We start from the raw sequence: 16,897 nt of genomic DNA, 5'->3' as shown, positions 1-16,897 counted from the left end.
CCATGCTTTTTCACATAATTCATTTAATTCATGGGAAGGGGGAAAAGTCACTTCATGCTTTTTCTCCCCCATACATATAAATCCTCTTGTCAGGGACAGGATTTTCCTCAGAAATGTGTAATACATCCTTCATAGCTACAATCATGTAGCGGATGGCTTTAGTCATTTTAGGCTGCAACTTTGCCTCATCGTCATCGACACTGGAGTCAGACTCCGTGTCGACATCAACTATCTGGGATAGTGTGCGCTTTTGGGACCCTGAGGGCCTCTGCGCTGCAGGAGCAGGCATGGGTTGAGACCATGCCTGTCCCCCGGTTACAGTTTTATCCAACCTGTTATGCAAGGAGTTTACATTATCATTTAACTCCTTCCACATATCCATCCAATCAGGTGTCGGCACCGTCGGCGTCGACACCACACTCAGCTGCACTTGTTCTGCCTCCACATATCCTTCAAACATGTCGACACAGGCGTACCGACACACAGCACACACACAGGGAATGCTCTGACTGAGGACAGGACCCCACAAAAGGCTTTTGGGGAGACAGAGAGAGAGTATGCCAGCACACACCCCAGCGCTATATAACCCAGGGATTACACAGTACCTTAGTGTTTACCCTGTAGCTCCTGTTAATATATGTATATATACTGCGCCTAAATTTATGTGCCCCCCCTCTCTTTTTTTACCCTCTAATGCACCTGAATACTGCAGGGGAGAGCCTGGGGAGCGTCCTTCCAGCGGAGCTGTGAAGAGAAAATGGCGCTGGTGTGCTGAGGAAGAAGGCCCCGCCCCCTCAGCGGCGGGCTTCTGTCCCGCTTAAATGTATAAAAAATGGCGGGGGCTCTGGCATATATACAGTCCCAGACTGTATATATGTCTCTTTTTGCAAAAAAAGGTATTTAATTGCTGCCCAGGGCGCCCCCCCCTGCGCCCTGCTCCCTACAGTGACCGGAGTGTGCGGTGTGCTGTGGGAGCAATGGCGCACAGCTGCAGTGCTGTGCGCTACCTTAAGTGAAGACAGGAGTCTTCAGCCACCGATTTCGATATCTTCATGCTTCTGCTGCTTCTGTTCTTCTGGCTCTGCGAGGGGGGCGGCGGCGCGGCTCCGGGAACGGACGATCAAGGTTAGGTACCTGTGTTCGATCCCTCTGGAGCTAATGGTGTCCAGTAGCCTAAGAAGCGCTACCTAGCTGCCGTGAGTAGGTTTGCTTCTCTCCCCTCAGTCCCTCGTAGCAGAGAGTCTGTTGCCAGCAGAAGCTCTCTGAAAACAAAAAACCTAACAAAATACTTTCTTATCTAGCAAGCTCAGGAGAGCCCACTAGGAGCACCCAGCTCGGCCGGGCACAGATTCTAACTGAGGTCTGGAGGAGGGGCATAGAGGGAGGAGCCAGTGCACACCAGATAGTATTAAATCTTTCTTTAGAGTGCCCAGTCTCCTGCGGAGCCCGCTATTCCCCTTGGTTCTTACGGAGTCCCCAGCATCCACTAGGACGTTAGAGAAAATACAGATACAGGTACACCACCGATTTTCCGGCATCCTCGGTTCCAGTGCCGTGCCGGATTATCGATTTTGCCGGATTAACGGTGGAAACTAATTTTGCACCTTCAGAACATTTCTAAAGCAATAAATAGTAAAATATATGCTACAGTATAATATTAATTAATGAATAAACACAGTAGTGTATGCAAAATTGTTTATAAGCAAAACAGGTATCAGGTACGTTTTGAACAACCATTAACAGTAAGTGAAACAGTCACTACAAGGAAAGTACTAAACCTCATGCAAAATGACACTAACTCTTACCCTCCCACAGCCCAACTCTAAACCTTCCACAGCCCAACTCCTATTACAACCTACCCTATAAACTTCCACAGCCCAACAACCTACCCTATACCTTCCATAGCCCAACTCTAAACCTTCCACAGCCCAACAACCTACCCTATACCTTCCACAGGCCAACTCTAAACCTTCCACAGCCCAACAACCTACCCTATACCTTCCACAGCCCAACTCTAAACCTTCCACAGCCCAACTCCTATTACAACCTACCCTATAACTTCCACAGCCCAACTCTAAACCTCCCACAGTCCAACTCCCACTACAACCTAATCATCAGCTTGGTCTTGAAGAAGTATTTCAAGTGGGACAGTTGCATCTGGGATGTCTGGGGAACAGGGACCTGATCTAGAACTTGGAGGAATTGGAGATGCTAGAGAACAGGTACTGCTCTTAGGCACATTCTTGCATAGTTTCTTAAACATGACATCAAGGCGAGGTTGTTTCATAAGTTTTGACCTTTCCCTGTACAGTTTTTCTTTCATCAAGTGAAAATGCATTAGCTCTTGTTCTGTCACAAAGTTACGTTGTTCTAGTCCTTTGATTAGCTCACTTGTCATCTCAATCAGCTTGTCAATACCAGTGGGGATTTCAATAACATTTTCTTCTTCACTGTCACCATCGTCACTTTCAGTGATTTTTGCAGAATTCAAAACCATATCTATAATTTCAGAGTCAGTACAGTGACGCACAACAGGTGTTTCAACGTCAACCTCCATCCACTCTGCCAGATTTTCTTCGTTCAGCCTACTTGATAGGTTGTTGGCAGCAGTTGCAGTACAAGTGTTTGCATATTCAAGTAACTCAAGAACACATTCATCATCATTTGCTACGTGAAATCCTGTGAAGGCAATACTGGGAACTTCATCAGGTGCATTTTCAAACACCATGGCGGCCACAACTTATGCCAACCATTCTTTAGTGTTAACGAATTTACATTCTCCCAAGCACTAGCAACAAACCAAAGTACATCTTTCATGTTAAAGTCTTCGATAAACGACTCAATAGGCTTGCCTGAATTCACCACATCTAGCATGCGTTTCATGAAAAGTGTACGATACTTGGGGGTCTATTCATGAAGCAGTGAAAAGTGTGGAGAAGTGAGCCAGTGGAGAAGTTGCCCATGGCAACCAATCAGCATTGAGGTAACATTAATAATTTGCATACTATATAATTGTACGAAGCAGTTGATTGGTTGCCATAGGCAACTTCTCCACAGGCTCACTTCTCCACTCTTTTCACTGCTTCATGAATAGACCCCTCGGCCTTCATAGAGCGCAATATTCCTTAATCTTGTGGTTGGATAAGAGATGTACAGTTTGGTGGTAAATATGCTGTAAACACGTTATTCTTGCGCAGCAGTTCAGCTCTAGGGTGAGCTGAACAGTTGTCCAGAATAAGAAGGATTTTGCAGTCCTCTGGTAGGCCTACAGATGTGCAGTGTGCTCTGGCTTCTTCCACAAAATACTTTTCAAACCACTCTAGCATTAACTCGGTGGTAATCCATCCATTTTTATTTGCACGATAAATTACAGGATACACTTTAACACCTTTTAAAGCCCTAGGGCATTTACTTTTTCCGATCACTAGTGGCTTGCATCGGTGAGTTCCAGCAGCATTGGAACAACCTAGGACAGTAACTCTGTCCTTAGATTGTTTAAACCCTGTGGGGGCTTCTTCATCCTCCATTGATAAAGTTTTCCTAGGGGTACATCGCCAATACAGTGCAGTTTCATCGGCATTATAAACTTGCTGGGGGGTGAGGTTTTCATCAGCCACAAGCTTTGCAAACTCATCCACATAGTCACCAGCTGCTTCATGGTTTGCAGACCGTTTTTCACCACACACTTTGCGCATCGAAATTCCATGACGTGTCTTAAACCTATGCAGCCATCCTTCACTGTAATCACACTCATAGTCAAGTTTTAGTGCTGTATGATACAACTTAGCTTGTTCCTGTACCATGATGCCTGACAAGTCTACACCATCACTCCGACGTTGTCGAAACCATTCCAACACTACTCGATCAAGCTCAGTGCTTTTACCAGATTTCATAGTTTTCCTAATGCTCATTTGCTTCTCAGATTGACTTTTTGCAAAGAACTGTAATATTTTCTCCCTGTGTTTTTTTATGTCATACACTGTTGAGGAACAGAGACCGTATGTATCACACAACTTCTTCACTGAAACACCGCGGTCGAGTTTTCGTAATATCTCAACTTTTGCCTGCACCGATATAGACTTGTGTTTACGCTTTATACCTGTACCATCACTGTTCTTGGAAGGCATAGCAGCAGTACTGTCACTTGAACTGTCTGCGGACGCCATAACAGCCCCACTGATGCTTGCTGTGTCACCTGCAGTGCCCTCAGAAGCTGTACTCACTGACACTTGTGCGCGCTGTGTCTTCCGCCCATGTGCGGTACTTGCTGTGACCTTGGACGCGATAACAGCCCCACTGATGCTTGCTGTGTCACCTGCAGTGCCCTCAGAAGCTGTACTCACTGACACTTGTGCGCGCTGTGTCTTCCGCCCATGTGCGGTACTTGCTGTGACCTTGGACGCCATAACAGCCCCACTGATGCTTGCTGTGTCACCTGCAGTGCCCTCAGAAGCTGTACTCACTGACACTTGTGCGCGCTGTGTCTTCCGCAAATGTGCGGTACTTGCTGTGACCTTGGACGCCATAACAGCCCCACTGATGCTTGCTGTGTCACCTGCAGTGTCCGTGGAAGCTGTACCCACTGACACTTGCGCGTATTGCGTGTTACGCCCATGCGCAGAAAATGTTCCGGATTAAAGGATGTCCCTAAACCCCTTTAATCCGGACAAATCAAAGGTGTCCGGATTAAAAGAGGTTCCGGATCATCGGTTGCCGGAAAATCGGTGGTGTACCTGTACATTATAATTATAGGGATTGAGATCTGGGGAATTCGGCGGCCATGTTAACACTTTCACCACTTGGTCATGTTACTCAAACGGTTCCTGAACAATGTTTGCAGTGTGGCAGGGCGCATTCTCCTGCTGAGAGAGGCCACTGCTATCAGGGAATACCTCTGCCATGAAGGGGTGTCCTTGGTCAGCAAAAATGATTAGGTAGGTGGTACATGTCAAAGTAACATCTACATGAATAGCAGGACCAAAAGTTTCCCAGCAGAACATTGCCCGAAGCATTAGACTGCCTCCACCGGCTTGCCGGTTTCCCGTAGTGCATCCTGGCAATCTCTTACCCAGGTAAGTACCGCACATGAACCTGGCCGTCCACACAATGTAAAACAAAAAGTGATTCATCAGACCAGGTTACCTTCTTCTACTGCTCAAAGGTCTAGTTCTGAAGTTTACTTGTCTATTGTAGGTGTTTTCGGCAGCAGACGGGTCAGTATTGGGACTCTGCCTGGTCTGCGGCGATGTAGCTCCATATGCAGTAAGCTGCAATGCATTGTGTGTTCTGACACCTTTCTATTACAGCCAGATTTAACTTTTCCAGCAATTTGTGCTACAGTAGCTCTTCTGCTGAATTGGACTGGATGGACTATCATTCGCTCCCCACGTGCATCAATGTTCCTGATGTTGATTCCTCCATTGTCCTTCCCTGGACCACTTCTGGTAGGTACTAACTACAGCATATCAGGAACACCCCACAAGTCCTGCTGTTGTGGGGATGCTCGGACCCCGTTGTCTAGCCATCACAATTTAGTCCTTGTCAAAGCAGCAATTCATAAGGCCATTAGTGTGGTGTAAGGCCTTGGGTCTCAGTGGTGTCATTTCTTCTTAGTGAATTTCTAGGCTTAACTAGGACAAATCTGATTTTTGGGACCTTCCTCAGGGGTTAAATATGCAAATGAATTTCCCTGCTAAGTACAATATTTTTTTCATTAACTAAGTGTATATAGCAATTGCACGTACTGTAATTGCTGTGTATTTGCACATTATTATTTTGAGTCTGTTTGTATTTCCTAAAAGCCATCTTTTTTGCTTTCACACTAGTTGATACTTCTTTTGTGAACCACACTGGCTTCCTTTTCCTGGTGCTTTTCCTAACCCTTTTGATACAAAGGTCTGTTGCCCTTAGTATTGCACTTTTCAGTCTTTCCCACCTCTCCTGCACCCCTTCCAAGTTCCTCCAGTCCGCCAATGAATCACTTAAAAATCTCCCCATTTTTGCAAAGTCAGCATTTCTAAAATCCAACACCTTTGTTTTTGTGTGACAGGAGTTGGATCCTGTCTTTATACAAAATTATACTGCTTGATGATCACTGGATCCCAGGTGCTCACCCACATATATAATGCCCCCATGTACCCTTGGGTTCATATACTGTGTGTAAATCTGGCTCTGGTACTAGCCAGTGCTTCCTCAGCCATTTACCTCACCGCACGTCCCTGTGAGGAAGCTGCCGAATATTCTGGATTGAGAAGCGGGGAAATGCGTCGCTATTACTCCTGAAGTCTTAACTGGGGGATACTGGTAATTACTGGCTGTTGGTGCTAAATTGAACCACATTTTTATGCTATCTAAGGGAGGTAGGAGGACCGGCTCGGTCTTGTATTACCACAACAGTGGATATTTCTACACATCAGCCTTTTTTATATGAATTTGCAACAAAGAGTCAGAGATGTACACAAATGCATTGGGAGCTGCAAATTTGTACACAGACACTGTCCAAAAATATGCTAATGCGTACAAAAATGCAATCATCGGACGCAAATCAATGTTTGTGCAGTCATGACCACAGGAAGTAAGATGCTGGAGTCATGTGTACGAGATCACAGTAGCATTCTGGAATTAGCGTAGCCACTCCGCATTACCTCCCCCAAACGCTCCACGGCGGTCAGTTACTTTGCAAATAAGTTCTCTCTGCGAACGCAGCTGCAAGATCATCGCAGCACTCCTCAGACCCATGCACAAACCACAGAAAATCACCCAACTGCTCAGAATTGGGTTTGCGCTTGTTACAGCACCGCACCCCAGCCTGCGCTCAGATACTGCAACCTGACATAGGTGGGGGCGGTCATGACATGGGTTTTACTGAAGCTGCAACTACGAAAAGTAATAGGATACCGCTCTTGCATTCGCCAGACTCTTATATCACACTTGCAAAATCCACATTTATTACACACATAGCATGGGCCTGTACAGGCATGTGCATTCATAGAGCACAGAGATAATACCGATACATTTTTAGGATTTGTTGAGAAAATAACTCCAGGGTTAAGTTACAAAGAAAAACAAAGATAAATAACAAGACATACATTTATGGAATGCCAAGACTGACTTCAAGTAAATAAAAAGGAATAAAAGTCAGACACTAAATTATCTTATGCTGAGGTTTAAGTGATCTGTGTTGGGGAGACCACAGGAGATCGCACCACTCCTAGCATTAAGCTACTCCATGGTAAAGTGAATGCTGGCTTCAGTTAAAACAGGCATATTTATCTGGCTACTACTTACGACACAAACCTACCCTTTTGGATGTTACCCTTTCAAAACCAGAATTGTTTGTATTTCGGTATCTGAAGTTTTTCCCTGCCAGGCCAACAGGGGCATGTAATTACTTGTTCCACTCTGTCTGAAGCCTAAGATCTGGGATTTACCAATTGGCCAGAAGTGCCTATGATATATGACCAGCCCAGCAATGGCGTAAGTTTGTCCCAGTTGCCCGGAGGCAAGAAAAATATTGGTGCTCCCCTATATATATAACACACACACACACACACACACACACACACACACACACACACACACACACACACACACACACACACACTTGCTCCTGCATAGTAAGCCTGCAGACTCTAACTACATGAAGCTACTACAAAACCATTGCAACTTGGCAGATCTATGTAGGGGTCCAGCCACACACTACATAGATCTGCTCAGTCACTCACAGTGCTGATTATTTCTCTGACAATTAATTTGCAAGTGTCATATCCAGGATTAGAACCCACAATCTATTACACTGGAAGCATGCACCTTACTGATGGAGATATTTGCTCATGCATAGGAAGTATGAGAATTCTAACTATATGAAGTTACGTGTAATTGTCTGATAAATAACTTCATATAGTTAGAATTCTCATGCTTCCTTTATAGGAGCAAATAGCTTCATCAGTAAGGTGTCTGCTTCCAGTGTATCTATAATAAAGAGGGTGTGATTTGTAAGGTGTGGGGACTAGTGGGGAAGTCGGCTATGGAAGAGATACCGGCTGGTGTCATTTAACTTATTAATGTCACTGAACACATGGAACAGGAGGAGAGGTGCCCCCCTTCAAAGCAGGATCCCGGCGGCAGCTGACTCCGTTGCCTCCCAGAGTTCTGCCTCTGCAGCCCAGTTCTAGCAAGAAATCCTTTATCAGCCCCCAGCCCCCCCCCCCCCCCCCCTCCCCTCCTTGTCTTCACAAGAACTTGTTCTGTCCTTTGAATGGGGATTTGTGAGGAGGAAAGTGTAATTTACACATACCCCCTGCTGTGAAGAGCACATATGCATTTCCTTAGACCAAATGGCTGGCGGCTTGTGACCCAGGCTAGTTAATTGCAGGCTGCCATACAGTTTTGAAAATGACATTTCCATACAGAATATACATTTTGAGAGCACTATAGTAATTCAAATCATGATCGCGGACAGGTTAATACTCATAGGCCCTTGAGCACCATTTATCCAGAGTACACACAATGCATACAGTCATGACATATGACTTTGAGGAATCGCTGTAACACATGGCAATGCCAGAGCGTACATCTCTGAATCAGGCCTTGTCTCAAGTAGACAGTTATTTAGAATAGAGCAATGCAATGGGGCTAAATCATGCCAGAGGTGGATAGCTCACCATGTGTAGGGTAAAAGGGTAATTTGTGTCACATACTGTAACTTCTATGTATGCAAGGAGTTAATGGATTATAGATATCTAGAGAACAATTTCCAGCACTTTCTATCCCCAAAAATGCAGTATCTATCAATAGAGTCAAATGAACATAATGGGACTGACTGAGTGGGATGCAAAGCCGCTGTATTTGCCTGTAGTCATGGTAGCCTGATTTACTGCCTTATGCTAATGTGAGATTCTGTACAGTTCATGCAAAATCCATGCGCCTGCATGCGGGAACTCACACCACCCAATGATTTCACACCAACATCACAACCATCCAATAAACTTATACCAACATCGCAACCACCCAATGAATTCACGCCAAGATCACAACCACCAAGCATCGGTATCGGCACTTGCACCATGCTTCCATTTTCCATACACACAATTTAGAATCACATAGAACTAAAGCTACAAGCCAAAAAGTCAGCGCAGCTCCGTGCGTTTGCAGTGTCACAGCCCAGTTCCCGCTACAAAACCCTTCATTTCATGGAATGGTCGATCTTAACAAGTTCTGTCGTATACACATGAACTGTATGCTAAAAAACTTTCCACTGCACCTGTACACAGAGATCCGTCCGACTCAGCATCAGCCCTAGTATATTTACTGCTATCTAGTAAAAAAAGACCATTCATGGTACGTGCTCATTATTTCCACAAGAACAAGTATAAGAAATGTTATTAGAGGTATTCTTGCTTTGCTAACCTTCTCTCCCAAATGACTGAGACAATAGAAATTTGCATCCACACAGCCGACAAACACATGATCCTGGCTGCACTGCGGTGAAGAAAACACAGGTTTCCCAATGTCAAACTTCCAGAAAGTCTTTCCTGTGGCCTGTTGGAGAAAGAGCGCTATATAAATAAAATTATTATTATTATTATAAAGGATACAAAAGTAATAAAGATAAAAGGTCAAGATAACCCCATGAATTAAGACAGACTCATATTGTTTAGTTCATGATGGCACAAACAAGTCATTATAACAAATATATGTACAGTAATTTCCTCCATTCAAAGTTCATTCACATCTGGCCTTGATCTGTACTACAGGTAGGCAATCTGTGCAGCCAACAGCTTGAGAGCCAAAGGTTGCTTTACCCTGTCTGATTATCTTTACTAGGAGACCCAGAAGGATTACATTGTGTAGAGCCCGAAGACAAAGCCAACTAGACACAAGCAGTTCCTACACCAGTAGTTTTTTGAATAGATTAGTTTATCCGTGACATTTATGCCTCACGCCCAATGATCTTTTACATGCTTTTAATTTTCGTATGCGGTTAACGGCCGTACTGACCGGGAGATGCGGAGGGAGATGTGTGCTGAGCGAACCGCTCAGCACACATCTCTCCCCCCGCTCAGCACAGCGCAATGTGTGCTGAGCGAGGGGGGTGACGGGGGGGGGCTGCTCATTTCACCCAGGGGTGAAATGAGCGACCTGCTAGATCGTGCCAGCATGCAGGCCAATCTAGTCAGATTGCTTAGAAATTAGGTAACCATCGCTCCGTGTGTACCCCCCTTAGCTGCCATAATGGAGAAAAAAAAAATGGATTAGGTATTATCAGGAAAGTGCCACCGCTAAGCTACTGGGTTTAGCAATACTAGAAATCATGCACGCAGAACACAATTAAAACTAAATAAGCTAGTGGGTGTACCCTTAATATTTGCACTTGCAGGGGATGACCAGACGCCAGAGTAACTATGGGAGCGGGGTGGGATTGGATAAACCGGGGGTGGGAGGAGAAGCTAGGGACAGAGGGTGGGAGATATTTCTCAGATATGAACCAATTTTGGAACAGTATGGGGCATTATACTAGTGTCTGTCTGTTATATATTATACATACACACACATACATTATATATTTGCACCCCCCATATGTATGCCTACTAGTTAGCCTGTATCAGGTAAGTGCACTCATTTTGAGCTCCATCATACTTTCATTATATCATTCATTCCTTTCTGATTAGTAGCCAATTGAGGTTCCCCAACATTGTGGATCTCCCTGTCCCAACATGCCCTACACCAAGGCTTTCAGTCATAGTTAAAAGAACTATTTTATTTATCTAAGGAATCACTTTATGCAGCGGTCACAACATGACATGTATATATTCACTTACTGGGTTGAGAGCCAGTACACATCCTCCTAGGGTGGCTATGTAAACATGATGTGGTTTGGTGCTTATACAAGGAGAAGAAAACACAGCTCCTCCTTCACAGTGAGACTTCCACACACACTGTTTCACCTGCAACAATAATACACAAACATATAGTAAGAAGTTGTAATGTGAGGATATGTTCATCATTTATAATGATCAATCCTGGATGCTGATAACACATGACATTTCCTCAGCGTCTTCCCCCACGGTTTCTCTGGAAGTCAGTGTAGTACAGTAGTAATGGATTACTCCCAACAACCCTGTTATCATGCAAGTCTGAACTGCAGGAAATAAAACATTGTGAATGAAAGGTTCCCATGACACAGAATGAACTACCCTGAGAAAAGCTGGGCACATGGGGAACTAAGCTGGTGCTCTCGTCAGTCTGTTTCATTAAATATTAACAGTATTTGTGTCTGACAACCCTTTTCCACCAAAACCCTGAGTCCGACCCGGGTTTTCAGACATGGTTCTAACCTGGGTCAGACCCTATTTATACCCCTTTCACACTGCCGCTGGCCATGTTAACCCAGTTGCGGCTCGGTGTGAAATTGTCCCATAAAAATTACCCGGGTCCACTTACTCTGGAATCCAACTCGAGTAGTTTGCAAGCTTGGTACCAGGAAGGACTTGGGTTAAGAGGCAGTGTGAACGGGTAACCCAGATCATTCAGTTGGATAACCCGGGTAACTCGTTTCCATTGCACTGTTACCCAAGTCTTTCTCCGGTCCGACCCCGATAGCTGGGTTACTCTACCCAGGTTATTTTTTTATGGACCCTTTTACACCAAGCCGCGACCCGGTTTATTGAGGCAGTGGAAAAGGGGAATGAGTTGGTATATACTTACACACTTCTGTATTTCATGTCTTCTATAACAAAAAGGCCACTACAATCAACGCGTCTGGCTTATATTTTTTGGGCAAACCTCAAATAATGCTGTGGTGGGGAGATAGGCCATCACCTGTCCAGAAGTGCTTGCGCTCTACACGGTATGAAGGGTGCTGAGGAAAATGGCAGAGGTTCCCACGTGTCAGCTGACAACAATTACAGGATCAATAACCTCAGTCACAGGTTTATGGGATGAGTAGCTGAGAGACTTATATAATCACACCAGATGGCTAAAACTACGTTCTAAGGGAGTCCCTTGTTTGAGATGTAATGAGAAAGAACAACTTGTAATGGACTCCTGACCTGGAGCCATGAACATCTGCTCTTGTGACTGTAGCTCAGTCCTCAAGGCACCCTAACAATCCAGGTTTAAAGGTTATCCATGCTTGAGCACAGATGTTATAATCATACTGACAGAGGTACTAATTACGTCACCTGTTCTTCAGGATAGATCTTCTTAAATCCTACACGGTTAGGGTGCCCTGAGGGGTGGTATTCATGTGACTGATGGTCACATGACCTCCACCGACATCCCGCCCCCCTCACTATCCCGATGGTCGGCATGCCGACCAACAGAGACTATTTCCACTCGTGGGTGTCCACGACACCCATAGAGTGGGAATAGAACCCGTGCCGAGCCCGCAAGGGGCTTGCTGCACTCGTCCCTCCCCGCCGGGATCCCGGCGCCGGTATGCTGCTGGGATCCCGGCGTCGGTATGCTGACCGGCAGTCTCCTGACCACTGGTCAGACATACTACACCCGCCCTGAGGACCAAGTTTAGGAATTACCATTGCTGTAGCTGTTTGTGGGGCTCACATAAAGAGAAAGGGAAACGTATCCGCTATAGAAGGTTTGATAAATCTCCCCCTTTTTCTCTGACACTATCTGCTTCATTGAAATGTGCCTCTAGCAATCACCAGAAGAGTCATTACAATGGGGAAAAGACCCAATGCAGAGCAGACACCTGTAACCACCCCTACTGGAAAGGTCTAAACTGGACAATAGAGACACTGTACAACATCAGAAGTTTTGTCTAGCTCTGGGAACTTTTATATATATATTTCTGTACAATATTTGAAGTGCACCAAAGCGCAATTTGCACATATCTATTATAATTATGTGTAAAAACGTGGAACATCAGCATAGTAAATGCAGGTCTGCTAACCATAAATATACTACATGAACAAAATATAGCTAGGTGGTAAAGTATTTAAGAAGAGGGTAAAAGACTAAAATGCGTACTTCAATGTCTACCGCATATAAATATTGATCATGCGAGCCAAAAATTGCCAGACCCGACACTGGATCAACAGCAGGAGAACTCTTCACGGCATTCCCGGTAGAGAAAATCCAGTGAGTTTCCCCAGTACTCCTGCTGAGGGCATAGATGGATCCATCGTAGCAGCCTGTCAAAGAAACCATAGTAACTTACTAAGAACAGTTATCTTATCCCCTTCTCAGAATGTCCATCACCACATCAGAATGGCCATTAGATTCCAGTGACATATACATCATCAGCATTACCAAGATTTTGTCAGAGCTATGCAAGCTTTAATAATAGTTCCAAATACAACTGTGTTAATTAACCTGTCACAAAATTTTCCATTTGTGATATGGCGATCTTAACATTCTGTAATAAATACATGTATGTTTAATGGCATAGGTTCTCAAACTCGGTCCTCAGGAGATCTAACAGTTCATGTTTTCCAGATCTCCTCACAGAATCACAAGTGATATAATTAGTTGCACCTGTGGATCTTTTAAAATGTGTCAGTGAGTAATGACTACACCTGTGCTCCTGCTGGGTGACGTGGAAAATTAGAAATATTTGGGGTCCTGTGGACCAAGTTTGAGAACCGCAGTATAATGGCCAACCTTGCCTAAGCCTTACAGCAATTACTTTGGAAGTTCTTTTAAGAGATTTCCTTTATCAAGTCTAAATTTTTGTTTCTGGAAAGATCTGTCCCACATTACCAATGTTCATCTCCATTTTAGTCTTGCAATGATAAAACAGCAACGGATCCTCTATATCAAGTCTGAACTTGCAAATCTCCAAAAAAGAGGTAACAAAATGGATTTAATAAGGTCTGTAAAATCTGCATGTCCTATACAGCCTGTGGAGGGATGATAAATGTAATTCTTACCTACAAGAATAAAATTCCCACATTTAGATACTGCAGCAGAAGATTCAATACGATCTCCAAGGATTCTTTCCCACATCACTGTCCCAGTGTGCAGATGAAGAGCTTGCACTCTGTGGGAGTGGGATCCAATGTACACGGTTGCATCGGAGTCTTTTATGACTGACATGACGAGCAGTGGGGAAGCATCAACACATTTGCCGGTATCCGATGCCCAGCTTTCCCGCAGGCACATTGTCATCTCACAGGAGGAGGTGGCTCTTACACGTCTGTGGCCTGTACTAGGATGGCCTAATAAGCACGCTAGATCTGGACTCAACCCATGCGTGACGCAACATCTCTGGTCAATCGGTTCAGTGTGCGAATACAAATTAATAAACAGCCGACTGCCTCTGCTTAGAGATAAGAATGAACTCACATCTGTTTCGGAACTTTCCAGAAAGTCCGCTTTCCTTTTACTTGGATATTCTACAACGCTGCTATATCTGTTATTTTCCACTCGATTTACATTGATTTTTTCATTTAGTTTCTCCTCGACTGGACGCATACAGTTAATAATGTGTCTGTGAACATCCAGAACAGTATCGCTGAGGATTATTTCTAAAAGTCCTGGTACAGGTTTACCAACCAGAATCTCCACTTCTTCATGAAGTCGGATTGCCTTTATAGAGTCACCACCGCTCAGCAGAAATACTGAATCTTCAGCAATAGCAGGACAGCCTTCAGGTATTCCAAGAACAGACTGGAGGAGAACAGAGGACATAACAGTTACTGAGGCACTGCTGAGGCGTTCGCAAACCATATCCTGGATACACAAACAGACAATACCTTCCACAGGTCTTGCACGCTATGCCACAAGTCATCTTCTGTTTGTGTTATGTGTGCATCTGTCTTTTTCCTTAAGTGATCTGCATAAATCAGAGCTAACCTGGAAAAGTCTATTTTACCTAGAGGGGAAAAAAAATACATTCAAAGTAACATTATGTATTAATTAATGAACAGATAAAGCTATTAACCAAGCTACACCAACACACTGTACATCTCGTTGCTTATCTCAAAATATCTCCTAGCTCTACCTCTTCATTCTGCACAAGATCTACAACTCTCATCCACACTCATTTCCTGCTCCCGGTCACGATTACAGGACTTTTTTCCAGCTGCACCCATTCTGTGGAATGACCTCCCATGCTCAAATAGACTCTCCTCTAGTCTCTAAACCTTCAAAAATTCCCTGAAAACTCACAAATTTCAGAACCTCCCACATAACCGCCATAAGCTATCCTACCCAATTACACCGCCTCTATACACGCCACATATAAAACTTTGCATATTTTCTCTTTTATTTCGGCAGAATACAGTTAACCAATGGAGGTATTGACAAAGCAGAGCAGCAGATGATGAACGTTTAGTTAGGAAGATCAGTCTAGCCGCTGCATTCAAAATAGATTGTAGTGGTGTTATTATTTTATAGAGAACACCAGAAAGAAGACTATTGCAATAATCAATGAGGGAGATAATAAGAGCATGGATTGTTTACAGTGTCTTGTGTAAGATATGGGCATATTTTAAATGTGTTTTAGATGTACGTAACAGGATTTGGAAACAGATTGAGTGTGCGGAAAAGTTTTGAGTCAAGGATGACACCTAGGCAGCGAGCTTGAGGAGTAGAGACGTGATAGAGACATGGGGTTGGTAACTACTGTTGCTGGTGGAAATATTATTAATTCTGATTTGGAAATGTTGAGTTTGAGGTGGCAAGATGACATCCAAGATGAAATGTCAGAAAGTCATTCAGTGATGCTGAGCAACACGGTGACAAATCGGGAGAAAATAGGTAGATTTGAGTATCATCCGCGTACAGAAATACTGAAATACGAAAAAGCTGATAACCTAGGACTGAGCGTTGCAGTACTCCAAATTATAGAGGAAGTGAAGAGGAGGTGGATCCAGAGAAACAAACAGTAAAAAAGCAATTTGAGAAGTAGGATGAGAACCAGGATATGGCTGTGGGCTGAAGACCTGTAGTGTTGTATGAGAAAGGAGTGGTTAACAGTATCAAAAGCAGCAGAGAGATCTAGAAGAATAAAAGTAGTGAGTAATGACCATTAGACTTAGCAGTGATCAGATCATTCACTACCTTAGTCAGTGTTGTCTCCGTGTAGTGTTGGGAACGATAGCCTGACCGAAATGGGTCCAATACGTTTTGTTAGTCAAGAAAGTTTTTGAGGAGGGTGTAAGCAAGTTTCTCAGGTAGCCTGGAGGGACATGGGAGCGGAGAGATGGGATGGTAATTTGAGTGTGCGTTACGGTTAGAATTTTTTTATTTTTTTTCCCGAATAGGAGTAATCACTGCATGAATGAATAATGATGGAAAGATAGCAGTAGAGAGAGAGAGAACACACATTTTAGTGAAGGCTAAGATTAGCATAGTAGAAAGAGCTCTACTGATCTGTGAAGGTATAGGATCTAGAGGAGAGGTAGTAGAGAACGAGGCTGATGCTACATCTTAATTTGTGGGATCAAATGAAGAGAAAGCAACAAACATTACATGTACTTATCCACTGTACATGTCAGGGGCACATTTAGAGAGGAGAGGGTCCGTGTGCAGTCTCCTCTTTCTAGCCAGCAGCTCAGTAGACTGATCACTAGGGTTACTAGGAGACTCTAGCGCTGCACCAGAGCCTAATGCGCATGCACAGGTCTCCGGGAAAATGGCACGGCATCCATTTTCCTAGTAAATTTCCTACTGTGCATACTCCACAGTGGCGGCAGCAGGGCTGCACAAACCACAGGGAAAATGGTGCAGCGGGCATTTTCCCTGTGGTTTGTGTAGCCCTGCTGCCGCCACTGTGGATCTCTGGAGGGGTAAGTACTCAAGAAATGGGTGCAGGTTGTGCGATGTGGGCCCCCTCGATCGCATACCTTGAACCAAATATAGATATGACACTGGAACATGTTGTATTACTATATATTAATGTCTATTAGGACTTCAGGAAATAGAAATGTGA

General features: G+C 44.2%; 1 protein-coding gene across 4 annotated transcripts in view; it reads right to left on the bottom strand.

The window, feature by feature from the left end:
- AASDH (aminoadipate-semialdehyde dehydrogenase) overlaps positions 1–16,897 on the bottom strand; it is a 179,010-nt gene that overhangs the window by 90,615 nt on the left and 71,498 nt on the right. For all 4 annotated transcript variants that reach the window (XR_010177520.1, XR_010177521.1, XM_063920886.1 and 1 more), the window contains 5 exons: positions 14,718–14,836; positions 13,893–14,631; positions 12,991–13,154; positions 10,821–10,946; positions 9,409–9,540 (listed from right to left, as the gene is read on the bottom strand). Coding sequence is in view for 2 of the 4 variants with exons in the window: in XM_063920886.1 (XP_063776956.1) it covers positions 9,409–9,540; positions 10,821–10,946; positions 12,991–13,154; positions 13,893–14,631; positions 14,718–14,836 (1,280 nt within the window). In the remaining 2 variants the exon portion in view is untranslated. The remainder of the gene's footprint in view (positions 1–9,408; positions 9,541–10,820; positions 10,947–12,990; positions 13,155–13,892; positions 14,632–14,717; positions 14,837–16,897) is intronic.

The sequence above is a fragment of the Pseudophryne corroboree genome, chromosome 1, assembly GCF_028390025.1.
Source record: "Pseudophryne corroboree isolate aPseCor3 chromosome 1, aPseCor3.hap2, whole genome shotgun sequence".
Taxonomy (NCBI): Eukaryota; Metazoa; Chordata; class Amphibia; order Anura; family Myobatrachidae; genus Pseudophryne; species Pseudophryne corroboree.
The sequence above is the reverse complement of the archived record's forward strand: the minus strand, read 5'-3'. Positions and strand labels throughout refer to the sequence as shown.